General features: G+C 35.6%; 2 protein-coding genes across 2 annotated transcripts; one reads left to right on the top strand and one right to left on the bottom strand.

The window, feature by feature from the left end:
• Positions 1-882: 882 nt before the first annotated feature.
• On the bottom strand, positions 883-4,222 carry LOC143558825 (biotin carboxyl carrier protein of acetyl-CoA carboxylase, chloroplastic-like). The gene is made up of 7 exons (XM_077047586.1): positions 4,038-4,222; positions 3,867-3,920; positions 3,006-3,121; positions 2,620-2,935; positions 2,483-2,554; positions 2,311-2,376; positions 883-1,146 (listed from the first exon to the last, which is right to left on the bottom strand). Exons 1-7 carry the CDS (start codon positions 4,191-4,193, stop codon positions 1,123-1,125), a joined length of 804 nt encoding a protein of 267 aa, XP_076903701.1. The 5' UTR covers positions 4,194-4,222; the 3' UTR covers positions 883-1,122.
• Positions 4,223-6,456: 2,234 nt separating this feature from the next.
• Positions 6,457-12,691, top strand: LOC143558817 (diacylglycerol kinase 1-like). Its single transcript, XM_077047576.1, has 8 exons — positions 6,457-6,735; positions 8,758-10,084; positions 10,176-10,542; positions 10,618-10,694; positions 11,636-11,755; positions 11,845-12,009; positions 12,162-12,299; positions 12,446-12,691. The coding sequence occupies exons 2-8, from the start codon at positions 8,912-8,914 to the stop codon at positions 12,593-12,595; spliced, it is 2,190 nt and encodes a 729-aa protein (XP_076903691.1). The 5' UTR covers positions 6,457-6,735; positions 8,758-8,911; the 3' UTR covers positions 12,596-12,691.
• Positions 12,692-13,993: the final 1,302 nt, after the last annotated feature.

The following is a 13,993-nucleotide window of genomic DNA, read 5'->3' as shown; positions in this document are numbered from 1 at the left end:
ATTAGATATTGTGTAGTTTTGTTAAAGGGTAGCTCAGTCCAACTGGTTTGTTTTGTTTGTTGTTAAACCGGGGGTCTGGGCTTCGAACTCCACCAACTACACGAAACAGGGATATTTAGTTTTAAGTTTAATTATAGACTCAGGGGTAAAAAGGTAATTTCACAGTTTTTTTGTCGGTCAACTGACGGCAAGGAGTCAGACAGACCCGCCCAAATAATACGATGGTCCAAAGTTCGCAAATTCTTTTTTAAAAGGAAACCCATCGAATGTGTATATTAACCAGGGAGACAAATGGCATATTTCTCTTTTTACTATATTGGAAATTGAATTCTTATTTTTAAAGTTAACATGTTTGAGTAACGAATGAAATTGGAATTAGAATGAATTTGCCATTCCAGTAATGGTGGCAATGACGGTGTTAGTGGTAGCTATGATCGTGGCAATGATGGTGCAGCTGGCGAAGCCGACAAAGGAGGCCCATAAGTGGTGGTGTGTGTGGGTAGAGGCAAGCTATAAGTGGTGGAGGTTCGACGAGAATTAGTAGGTGGTGGCACCGTGGCAGCAGTTGTGTATTCCAATTTCTTCATGATTCTTTTGTCAACCAAATACATAAAAAAACTTAACTTCTTCATATACCAATCTCGTTTAGACTTGTCAGATTAATGTTTTTATAAAAATAATAATTTTATTCAACATAAAAACTATATAATAAATATTATTACATAGTAACTGATAAAAATAACTAAATACTATTAAGTGAGCTGAGCTAAAGTTTGAAAACTCTTTTGCGAGCGGACCTTCAGCCCTATCAACATCGACTCGTTTATGCAATGTGAATTGCTTTGATACCATAGTAACCAACCAAAAGATAATCGATTTTCCATTCCATTAGAATACAACCGAGTTAATAGAGGATACCAAGTTTACCCATCATAACCAAGATGCTACAATCTTTTCCAATTTCTACTACCTATTTATAACCTGAAAACTAGTTACAAGATCACATGGCTGATAGATTGTCCTCACAAATAATGGTTAGTTGTGCTTTCTTACATAAGGCATACAAAAACGTGTCACGTGACACGAAACAAAAGTGACAGCCTAAGCTAGTTGGTCCTTCCGTCATGGTTCGATAACAACTAGAGGCTGCAGTAAACAATGATGTTCTTAGTCACATTAACAAGAAAAAAGATACAGTTTTGAACTGTTTAATTACGAATGGATTGAATTTGGTTGTGTATCATCTCAACCAAATCAAATCAAGAAGTTTAGCTAAAAGGAGAACACGTCAAACAAGTTAAAACTTAAAACTTACACAACATTCATTTTTGATGCATTAAACCTGCAAAATTATTCGTATACAATAATACATTGTTTTGTGATCATAAGTAGTAGGGGTGTGTTTTTTATCCGTACCCGAATAAGGAACCCGAACCGAAGCGGCTCGAGACCCGAATAACCCGATCCGAATTCACCCGAACCGATTAAACTCTTAACCCGAACCCGAGATAAAATATTCGGGTCGGTATTTGGGTTGAAATACCCTTATTCGGGTTGACCCGAATAACCCGAAGTATGATACATCGATGTATGTATCCTAATTTTTATAAGGTAGTTTAGCGGTGAAGTAACATAGTGACCATATATATTCTTGTTCGGCTTTCTCAATACTCCAATTAATATCTGGATCTATCACATTGGATCCCAATGTATTAATTACCATAAAACATGTTGAGAATGTATTTTCAATTCAAAAAATTAAATAGTATAGTATTTAAACCAATATGTATTGGGCATGTTTTTTCAATCTACACAAGTATTGATCCACATGTTACAACACTCTATCCCGTCTAATGCATGCTTGTATGATAAATATTAGGTTTTGCTAATTATTATAATTCATTATTGAATATGGTTGTATATTACGGTTTTATAACGGCTTAGAATATGTTTTTTTTATATTGTATAAAGGTGGATAAATTTTTTTAATTTGTTGAACCCGAAACCCGACCCGAATTAAACCGACCCGATTAACCCGAAACCCGAATAAACCGAACTTATTTGGGTCGGTTCTTGGGTCAATTTGTTCTGAGCTCAAACCCGAACAACCCGACCCGAACAAACCGAAACCCGAATAAATAACCCGAAGAACACCCCTAATAAGTAGTGTGCATTGATTATTCATAAAAAATCGCACAAAATGCTCATTTTGACCTGTTACCCAACCCACCATCTTGCCACTTTGAACCCTAAACATGTATATTTTTTAACGACTCTGTGTGTGTGTGTGAGTGAGTGAGAGATATATACCATATCAAGACTAACTGGTTTTCCATCCTCAGCAAGAATGTCAACAATCGTTCCTGATTGATCAGCCTAACAAAATAACAGAGGTCAATAATAGCTGCATATCAATATGTATTGTCTATATGCTAAAGAGTGTCATGCCAATAAATATTGAACCAAAAATGTGAAGAATTACCTCAATCTCATTCATCAACTTCATAGCCTCAATAATGCACACAACCTGACCTTTTTTAACCTTGTCTCCAACCTAAAAAAACATGCACTGCATTAAAATGACAACATAACACATATAATATACATTACAATTACAACCTTCACAAAAGGGGGTGCAGCTGGTGCAGGAGAACGATAGAAGGTTCCAGCCATTGGGCTTTTTAACGGAGGATGAGAGGACTTTAGCTTTGCAGGAGTTGCTGGTGCAGAAGGAGATGCAGCAGCCACCACTGTTGGTGGTGGTGGCGGCGGTAGTGGTTGTGATTGAAACACAGCCTGGGGCTGCGGAGATTGCATCATAACCATAGGAGACGCTGCTGCTGGTGGTAATGGTAAAGCTTCCTTCTTCCTTATAACAACTTCACATCCCGGCTGCTTTAGCTCCAGCTCCACAATATCAGTTGAATCCACAAGCCTGAAAATACAAATCATTAATCATTTGTGGTAAAGTTAATGGTTTTGTATGTAAAAGACTTGATTCATACCGAACAAGCTCTGAAACTTGTTTCATCAATGCAGAAACTGATGCATCATCAGGAACTAGGGTTTCTGGTGAAGTTGATTCCACCGGCTTCTCGGAAGACGGTGAAGAATTTGACTTCTAAAAGCAACATTAAATAAATATGAGACTTGGAGCATATCCAGCGTGCAACAAGTGAGCATAGGCCATAGGGCTGTATACGAACCAAACCAAACCGGGCAAAGCCTCGTTCATGTTCGTCCATTAAGCTTTAAGCTTTATCGGACAAACGAATGGTTCATGAACACCTAACGGACCGAAATTTCTTGTATGTGTTCATTAATGAAATGAACTTGTTCATGAACACATAAGAACATAATTATAAACAATATTTTAGTTTATTTTATTTTCTACCCGAAAATGATCAGTGCTAACGGCTTGGTCCGACTACTAAGTTTGTGTTGGTGTTCTTTTGACATTCATATTCATATGTTAATTCACATAGAAATTAGTAAAATAATACTTATATATATTTTTAATAGTACATATAGTTTTACTTAAATCTATATAATAAGATTACAAAAGTCATTAAAATATAAAAAACCTTTAATGAACAAAAATAAACAAACAAACATTAGTGAACATAGACGGACGTAAACGAACGCTAACAAGCACCTTATCGAACTTTCATGAACACAATTGCACGCACAAGGCTTATGTTCATGTTCGTTCATTTAACTAATCAAACGAACTTGTCATTCATGTCCGTTTATTTACTAAACGAAGAAACATAAACGAACTTCCAGCCAAACAGTTCACCTTTCAATTCGTTTACAGCCCTAAGCGAGCATTATAACCGTAAGTACATAATAATAATAATAATAACCTTTTTAAGGTGAGCAGACATTGCCATACCATTGTTCTCATACTTCTTAGATACCTACAGATAACGAAATAACAGTAACTTAACCTAACAGGTTGTGATGAGAAATCAAATCCTAGCAGATATATATAAATATATATGCAATATGTAAGTATGCAACAATAATAGAAGTACCTTAAACCCTAGAGAAGGTGTGGTTCCAGCAGTGTTGGACTTCAAACCCCACCGGATATGAGCAACCGAGTTCTGGCCGTGCTTCGTGTTCCGTCGGCTTCGCTGAAACGCGCACAAAGCCGGTGATTTGGGCGACGGGACGGCGAATGACGCCATTGATGAACGATGGCAGTAGTTACAAGTATGTGAATTGTGTGAGGAATTAATTAATTCGATATGTGGTAATGGGTTGGGATTGTCTTATTCATACGCATATGTTTCGTGAATCGGAACCGAAACCTATTATAGAAAACCGGATCAGTTATAGAACCGGAAAAGTCAGTTCTCACTAATCGGATCGCGAAAACACAGTAAGACCCGGCTCTAGAATGTCAATTGCAAAAGTTCAAATCTTACTTGGAACATTGTTTATGTCAGTATTCTACAACACAATGTTTTAAACATTGGATAGTGAAAATACAGTAAGTTTCGACTCAAGAGATATCCAAATGAGGTAATGTCTTTGAGCTTCCATCCTTCTTATGCTCCAATCTTTTTTTTTAGAAATTATAGTATTCCAAGGAAATTGAGAATTCAAAAACCATTATATTGCTTAGACTATTGAGGCCTAGTCGACCTTGTATACTGAAATGTCTCGAAATTTGTTCTTTATTTTGATTAGGTTTTAATTACTATTTCGGCAAAATCATTATTCATCCATTGTTCTCAAACAAAAGTTAAGATTAGGAATCTTGATTCTAGTGGAATTAAAGAATATTCGGTTGTTCTCAAACAAAAGTTAAGATTAGGAATCTTGATTCTAGTGGAATTAAAGAATATTCGGTTGACCATTTTTTATTAGGTTCTAATATTTTTTTACGCAATTTACTATTTTTTATGTAATTATCTTCATTTTTCTGTTTGATGAGATTGTATTTTAAGTTTTAACTTGATTTATGTTGAATGTTTCTGTTAGTAATTTGTTTGGTAAATTTGCTAAAATAAAATTTAGAAAGAGGGTCTCAGATTCTTACTTCGCTTTAGACCTCCACGACAATTGAGCCGGCCGTTCAAAAGTAAAAATACCTCAAGTTAGTTTTTTCAGTAACCTGATTAATTAGGTAAAATTTTCGAGAAACCAACTCTGGATAATCGACACCTTGAAATCATGATATTAGTTAAAAAGAAAAAACAGAGAAAAAAAAACTTTTAGGTTCGGTGATAATAATATAAGGCAAAATCAACCATAGAATGTTATATTATTATTATTATTAAGTTAAATAAAAAAACATGATATGTCAATGATGGCTAGCTCAGTCGGCAAATCGTCAAACCCTCCACCGAGTTATTACTGAAGCCAGGAGAGTGTTGGGTACCGGGCTTCGATAAACACCCGTGTCAAATCCTCGGACGCATTTACCTGCCAAGACGACAGCCGAGCACCGAGTGCTAATAACCTGATTGGGGCCAGGCACTGTCTAAGTCTCCTATGACGCGCGCGTACAAAAGGAGCCATTACCCTACATGCCGTCCAAAAAAAAGCATGACGTTATAACGTGTAATGTGGATCTGTCGGCACTACTAAAATCCAATGACTAGGCACACATATCATTTTCCTGAGGGGTTTTTTGAGACACAATCGACTAATAGTAACAAATATCCCATGCTCCATAATTATTAATATTATTATTATTGTGACATATCTATACTATATATAATACACCAAATAAGGGCAAATTAAGGCACTTATTTTTAAGTAAATTACAACTTTTAAAGCTTAAAGTACATCTTATATAGCATGTAAGAGATGGACAACTACAAATTATGTCTTGAAATAGTTACAACATTGCCCCCTCAACTATAATCAACTTTTGTAAATATAAGAAATAGTTACTTCTTTGAACCTTTATCTTTACCTATACATTCATTTTAATTTAATTGTAAATAACTTCTCACCAACAATTTACAACGGCCATAACTTTTTCATACGTTAATATTTTTTATAAAAAATTACGCCATAAAAATGAGCATTTTATTGTCTTTAATTTGGGCATGGTATTGCTATAATTTTTCAAATAAAAAAATTAACATATTACGTATGGCGTTCACAATTCGGTTTTAACGGTTTCTAAGTTATACCGTTGGTTCGATTATTTGTTATTGAGAACCGAAATTGAACCGTAGAAACTTTAAACTAAATCGTTACCAATGGTTTTGGTTTCATGAATTGAGCCTTAATAATAAGTTTACCGTCCAGTCCGGTTTTATATGGCCAAATTTCTGTATAAACCACAAACCAAACTGTTTGCTATGGTTTGAACATTCGGAAACCAGCTGACCAAAAGTGATGATTAGTTCAAACGTTTTCAAAGTTTCAAACGAACATGATTACTATGATTTTTTTTCCCGCTGCATCGCGCGGGCACCCGTCTAGTCAAAATCAATATAACCCATGCTACGGATCTGCCACGGGATTGCCACGTATTACCCGGGGGTCTAATCTCGTGTTCTCGCGCCCACATAACGAATCTGAATCTTCTTTTCCGAAACATAATATTATTATTAAAGCTAAAACGCACAAGAAGCTATACATACATACATACAGATCTATCATACGACGACGTTTCCGTGGTGTATGCTGATTGCGTGATCCTCAAGACTTGTTTCCGGCTAGGGTTTTTCTGTTTGCCGGATCATTACACACGGAAACCGACGCGTTGTAAGTATTCTGTTCGTCTTATTGTTTGAATGATTATTACGGTTGATTATGTTATTACTGTGTGAGATTAATAATGGTGACTGTGGTTGAATGCTTGGTTTAGTGATACAAAACCTACAATTTTGTTGTTCAATTGTATTGTATTGTATTTGTTGTGGTTTAGTTATTGTTTACTGTGTTTGTTAGGGTTCTTTATTTAAGACTTTAAACTAGGGTTAGGGGTGTGCCAGAAACCGAAAATATTGATCTGAAACCAAAAATTTTAAACCGAAAAAACCGAACCGACACTTTGGTTTTATGGTTTTGGTTTTGCATGTAATATAAACCATTTCAAACCGAATTCCTAGATTTTTATTTTTTTTATTTTTTATTTAGGTAATTTATAAGAATTTAATGAATATGTAACTCAAATATGTTTTTGCCTAATGTATAATAGTCTATTAGTTAACAATTAACAAAATTATTTATACTTAAATTCATTATTTTTGGATTACTTTTTTTTCGGTCTAAATTCTCAAGCTCAAAAGGCAAAAACCGAAAACCAAAACCAAAACCAAAACCAAAACCAAAACCGGAAAACTGAAACCGAACAGTTTCGAAATATTCAAAAACCGAAAATTTGGTTTTTGGTTTGGTTTTAGCCCCAAACGGCACCACGCACACCCTTAACTAGGGGTGTGAACGAGCCAAGCCGAGCCGACCTGAGCTTTACATCAAAAGCTTGATCTCGGCTTGTGAGTCTACTTTCAAACTCGAGCTTGGCTTGTTTATGTTTATTATATTATATACATATTTAAATACATTTATATATCTTGAGAAAATCCTTAGACGAGCCTAAGCTCGGCTTGAGCTCGGTTATGCTGTGTGAAATTAATACATAGAAGTCCAAAAGTGTTAAAACTTAAAATAAACAAGGCTCGATGAGCCTAAACGATATTCCCGTACAAGGCTCCAATTTTGTCTTGTGTTGGGGAAAAGAAGATTCAGATTCACGGTTTAGTGATAGAAACGTAGAAATTTGTTGTTGAATTGCATTTGTTGTGATTTACTTATTGATAATTTGATACTATGTTTGTAATTCAAGACATAAAATTACTGCTCTGTTCTGGTGATCGGATGGGGGTATATAATATACTACCAGGGGGCTAGTTCTATGATGATTGTGTTGGCGGTGTTAGGTTATTATTAGGCATTACCTCAGTTTTTGTTTTCTATTGTAGTTATTATTATCATTTTTCTTTAATTTAGTCATTATTCAATCTTTGGTTTGAATATTATAAGACTGAGTGTTGTGGTTTGGTTAGTTAAGCCGCCACGTAGGCAGTGGGCTTTAACTGACACACTCTTTAAAAAGGGTCGTGGTTTAACCGAATATTAAAAAAAAGAGTTATGACTGGCTGAAATGGGGTGGGCCCCACCTTTTTAGCCCTCTTGGGTGTTACTGGGATGGCGAGCAGGGGGTGGAAGAGCTTGGCGCTCGGGGGTAGTGGTTTGACTATTGGAGAGATTTGTGCTCCCCACATCACTGCAACACACAGTTTAATAGTTATTAACGTATTATTATGATCATTAGTTTGTTAGCTTTTAAATTATTATTTTTCATTGTAATCGAGATTTGATTTTCAATTATTTAGTACACATAAAAATAGTATTCTATCAATACAGTTTTTAAGTTCCTTTAAATCATTATCATTAGTTGGTTAACTTTATTATTATTATCTTTTTCATTGTAATCTCGATCTGATTTTCAGTTATTCAGTACACGTACATATTAGTTGCCAATACAGTTTTTCAGTTCTTTTGAACTCATTCAATTACATTGTATCTGAATGAAATACTTAACATCTATGGTAGTAATTACTGTAAAATGATACTTTAACTGGGTGATTTGGCTGTGACATAAGTAGAGACATGGGTTTAGAAATTTATACATTAGGTATCGTTTCATTATTGTGTTCAGATTTGCTATCTTTCTGTAACCTGTCTAATGTTCACACTTCACACAATTAATTTTTTTTGTAGGTGATATATAGTGGCTGTTAAGTTATCATCATAAAGTCTAGGCTTATTATATGCTTCCAGATTAACTTTTGAAGACCATCATCATTTGTGTAAAGTGTGTTTGCATGTGAGCATGAGTTGACCTTTCTAGATGCATAATATCCCAAATTAGAGAATGGACGACTACAGTCAGCCTGAGAGTTTGCCTCCAGCATGGATAAACAAAAATCCATCTGAATTAGCAGAATCACCTGTCTTCATCATCTCTTGTTTTGTTGCTGGCATTATTGGTATCCTAACTATTGTATATACTGCTTTCCAATGGAGAAGAGACCTAAGTCTAAGTGTAATGAAAGCTACTGTAAGGAAAAAGAAGGATCCTAAGTTAAGAAACAAGGTTCCTCTAGCCGCTCATACATGGTATCTAGATTCTGGGCCCCGTGCAAAAAACTTAAACTGTTGCGTGTGTTTAAAATCAGTTTCGTCCTCTCAGACTGTTGGACATATTAACCGTTGTAGAATATGTGGGGCTGTAGCTCACCTCAGTTGTTCAAGAAAGGCTCACAGAGATTGTAAATGTGTATCTATGATTGGGGCTAGTCATGTCCTGCACCTATGGGCTATCAGGTGGACCGAGGTGGTTGACCAACCTGATGAAATCTCATTTTGCAGCCATTGTGAAGAGCCATGTAGTGCTTCTTTTCTTGGTGGCTCACCAATATGGTGCTGCTTATGGTGTCAACGGTTGGTTCATGTTGACTGTCATAGTAGTCTTTATAGTGACACAGGTGATGTTTGTGATTTGGGCCCGTTTAGAAGGTTGATTGTGTCACCTCTTCATGTTAAGGAGTTGAGACGGACCTCATCTGGTGGAATCTTGAGTTCCATTACTCATGGTGCTAATGAGATTGCATCTACTGTGCGCGCGAGTATTAGGAACCAAAGTAACAAAAATAAGCAAGGAAGTGAAGTATCTGTGGGAAGTAGTAATAATAATGTAGGGGAATCTTCTACAGAAAGCACCGCCGATAGTAATTTAGCAAATGATGCTTCAAATATAGCACAAGAAAAGGAAAACTACAATGAGAACATAAACACGAAAACGAATGGTTCAAGTCAACACCAAGATGGTGATGTGGTCAAGTTTGGTAGAAAGCTCAGTTTCAAAAGAAGCTTATCAGATAGTAAAAAGATTGAGTCCTATGTAACAGGAATGAAACAGAAATATGAGTTGACTGATTTGGGTCCAGATGCAAGGCCTCTTTTAGTCTTCATTAACAAGAAAAGTGGTGCTCAAAGAGGTGATTCACTCAGGATACGGATGAATATACTCTTGAACCCTGTTCAGGTCAGTGGATCATAACGAGATTCAAGTTTATTGTTTTTATAAAAACTATTGTGTTTTGCCTATATCCGAACAAATGCTCTATATTTTGCAGGTTTTTGAGTTGAGTTCAACAGAGGGGCCGGAAGCTGGTCTTCATCTATTTAGAAAAGTACCTCATTTCAGAATTCTTGTATCTGGTGGTGATGGGACGGTGGGATGGGTACTGGACGCGATTGAAAAACAGAATTTTGTTTCTCCGCCACCTGTTGCTATCCTGCCAGCTGGCACTGGAAATGACCTGGCAAGAGTTTTAGGTTGGGGAGGTGGTTTGGGATCATTAGATAAACAGAGTGGTCTCTGCACAATGCTGCATGACATAGAACATGCTGCTGTAACCCTTCTTGATCGTTGGAAGGTTTCTATAACTAACCAAAAGGGAAAGCACCTTCGATCCCCGAAATTTATGAATAATTATCTTGGTATGTGAAATCTTATTACTATACCTGATTTTGTTATAATCACGTATAAACGGCTTTTGAAAAATGTTACTGTAGGTGTTGGATGTGATGCAAAGGTTGCTCTAGAAATCCACAATCTGAGGGAGGAGAATCCAGAGAAATTTTATAATCAGGTGTGAATTTGTTTTTATTATCTTAAATGTATGTTGAGCCATTGAGGCTTGGAACATGTGCTTTATTTAAATTTGATAGAAAAAATTAATATTAGAAATTCGCATGTAATTGCATGCGGCTCAATTGGCTTATATTAATACTATATTTAAGTGACAACTAGGTTCTCAAACGAACCGAATGAGCATGAGCAGAACATGTTCGGGTTTGTTCATTTAACTTTAAATGAACAAACGCTCGAACACGGACAATTATATGAACATGGTTTTTATGTTCATGTTTGTTCATTAACATTGTAAATGAACTGTTCACAAACGAACAGACATAACTGAACATATGTGAACAAACATATATGTTCATTCATAACTGAGCTAAAACTATTTAACTAACCTCAGGGACTTTATGTTCATGAGCATTCATTTAAGTTCGTTCATTAAGTTTCTTCGTTTTCGTTCATGCATGTCCGTTAGTTAATGTTTGTTTAAGTTCTTCATTTGCATTCGTTAATATTTTATTTAAATGATATATGCCCATTACAATGTACCTAATTTTAATAAACTTTTAGGCCCAACACTTTGTTTTTCACATTTACTTTTATATTGTTTTAGCTCAATTATGTTCGTTCATATATGTTCAGTTATGTTCGCTCATATATGATCAGTTATGCTTGTTCGTTAGTGAACAACGAACTTAGATGAATGTTCACGAATTACGAACAAGGCATGTGTTCATGTTCTTTCATTTAACTATGAACAAACTCTTTGTTCCTATTTGCTCGTTTATTAAATAAACTAACATAAACGAACTTCTCACCAATAACCGAGCGTTTACAAACGGTACACTGAATGTTCGATTTGTTTACAGGCCTAGTGGCAGCTGGTCACATTTTGTTTCCTGTACCCAATTATTTTCACCAAGCTAAAACTAATATTTATCATTGCAGTTTATGAATAAAGTTTTGTATGCTAGAGAAGGTGCTAGAACTATTATGGATAGAACATTTGCGGATTATCCTTGGCAAGTTAAAGTCGAGGTAGATGGCGTTGATGTTGAGGTCCCTGAGGTTAGTTAAATAGTTTTCATTCAATTTAATTCCGGTTATTCATTTATTAATTACTTGTACTGAACAATAATATGGTTTTATGTTTTTAGGATGCTGAAGGTGTTTTAGTTGCCAATACTGGCAGTTATATGGGTGGTGTAGACTTGTGGCAGAATGAGGAAGATAATTATGATAATTTTGATCCCCAATCTATGCACGATGGGATGCTTGAAGTTGTGAGCATATCAGGGACCTGGCATCTTGGAAAGCTTCAGGTAATGTTGTTTCAGAAATGCAGTTTATTACATTATTATGCAATTAACGTGACGGAAATTTTAACCTCTGTTTGCTTCTTGTGTCTGTCCAATCCGTTAACGTCTTTGGTTTTACATATTAATCTAAGAAGAATATTTTATATAATTCTCAGGTAGGGCTTTCTCGAGCTCGAAGGCTTGCACAGGGTCGGACCATTAAAATTCAGCTTCTTGCTCAATTGCCTGTTCAAATAGACGGTGAACCATGGATGCAGTCACCGTGCACATTGACCATCTCACATCATGGCCAGGTTCTCTCTCTCTCAAACACACACACACACTGAGTTGGGATGTGGGCATAGTTTGTGTAGATTTTTTTTTAATTTGAAAAATGAAAGCCAAAAACATTAATTGTTAATGATATTGAGCCGAACTTTTGTTGGGTTATGTTGAACAGGCTTTCATGCTGAAAAGATCTTCAGAGGAACCGCTTGGTCATGCTGCAGCTATAGTGGCTGATGTGCTGGCACATGCTGAAACAAAGCAGGTGATAAATGCGTTACAGAAGAAGACTCTTCTTCAAGAAATGGCACTTAAACTATCTTAAAACGCGCACTATTAGTGAGTTTCACTTGTAGAAAATCATATATATTTATAGCTATATTTTTCTTAGTGTGCATTATGCTTTTCTTTCACACTTGTATACAAACACATATTATAAGTATAAAATGGAAAAGTTTTGACTTGTTTAACGGACCCGTTAAGGTTACACGCCATAACCTCAACTCACGCGTCCCAAAGTAAACAAAACGTGGGCACTTGGGCCACAATCTACTAATGAAACTGCAATTAACACTAAAATTGTTATAAGTTGTATGATCTTAATGAATCCGCCACTGAGACTTGCTATGAACACAAGGTGATGAAATGATTCCGTAATTGAACTTTGATATCAGATTTTGAGGAGCGGTATAGTTCAATTTCACACTTGTGCATACAAGTGGAACAAGTAACAATCACCCAAAAGCAATTGGTGGTCTATAAAATCTATCAAACATCCAAAAGTTTTAGGTTCGAGTGCTATAAAGTAAAATAAATTTTGCCTTAAAAGGAGATACTATAAACGCCTTCAAAAGTTGTTTTGAGTTTATTAAATAAAATCTTTTTGTTTCACAAAAGAAAAACTTCAGAAAGTCAAATAAAACTATAAAAGAAACAAGTCTGCTAATTTCTTTTTATAGATATTTACTATATGTTTCATATGGTAATTAAATAAATGAATTGTGGCTAACAAATAATATGTGCCGCAAGGTATATTGCTCCAACCGCATTTGGTATGTGGATATTGTTTGTATTAATGATTTAGTAGATCACATGTTTTGAAATGCCGTAAATAAAATCTTGATCACTAAATACGTTAATACTAATAGATAATTGAATAGTGAAAATCTATAAAAAGATTTATTTCTATTATGAAGTGTCGAGTAGTGTGTATTGAGGGTTAAATTAACTGAGTTTTCAATCTATCATGTCCAATGGAATAACTAAGATTTAGATGTATACAAGGAAATCGTTGTTTGCAATGAAAAATGCAAGTGTGAAACCTATATAGTCTTTACTTGATTCATCGTCATCGGCGTCGTCGTCATCACCACCACCACCACTACCATCATCGTCGTCGTACTCAGTATATCCCACAAATAACAATATGGTAGGGTCTGAGGAGGGTAAGATGTAAACAACATTATCTCGACCCCATAGGAATAGAGAAGCTGTTTCCGGTGAGACCTCCAGCTCGATAGTAGTTTTGCATCAAGCCTTAGACATAAGACACATAACACTCAATTAACGGGACACCGGCTGATTGGTGCATGTACCCTTGTCTTTCGGCTATCAACGCCACCACATGATGCATGACTAACCTTCCGCCACCTTTAACGTTATTTTCAGGAGATTAGTAAAATAACGTCAAAATTACTACATATTCACTTTTACCCACCCGAGA

Source organism: Bidens hawaiensis, unplaced genomic scaffold (genome assembly GCF_021521415.1).
Source record: "Bidens hawaiensis isolate Kalapana, Puna unplaced genomic scaffold, B.hawaiensis_p1.1 tig00001087_1, whole genome shotgun sequence".
Taxonomy (NCBI): Eukaryota; Viridiplantae; Streptophyta; class Magnoliopsida; order Asterales; family Asteraceae; genus Bidens; species Bidens hawaiensis.
Note: the sequence above shows the minus strand (reverse complement) of the source record. Positions and strands in the feature narration are given on the sequence as shown.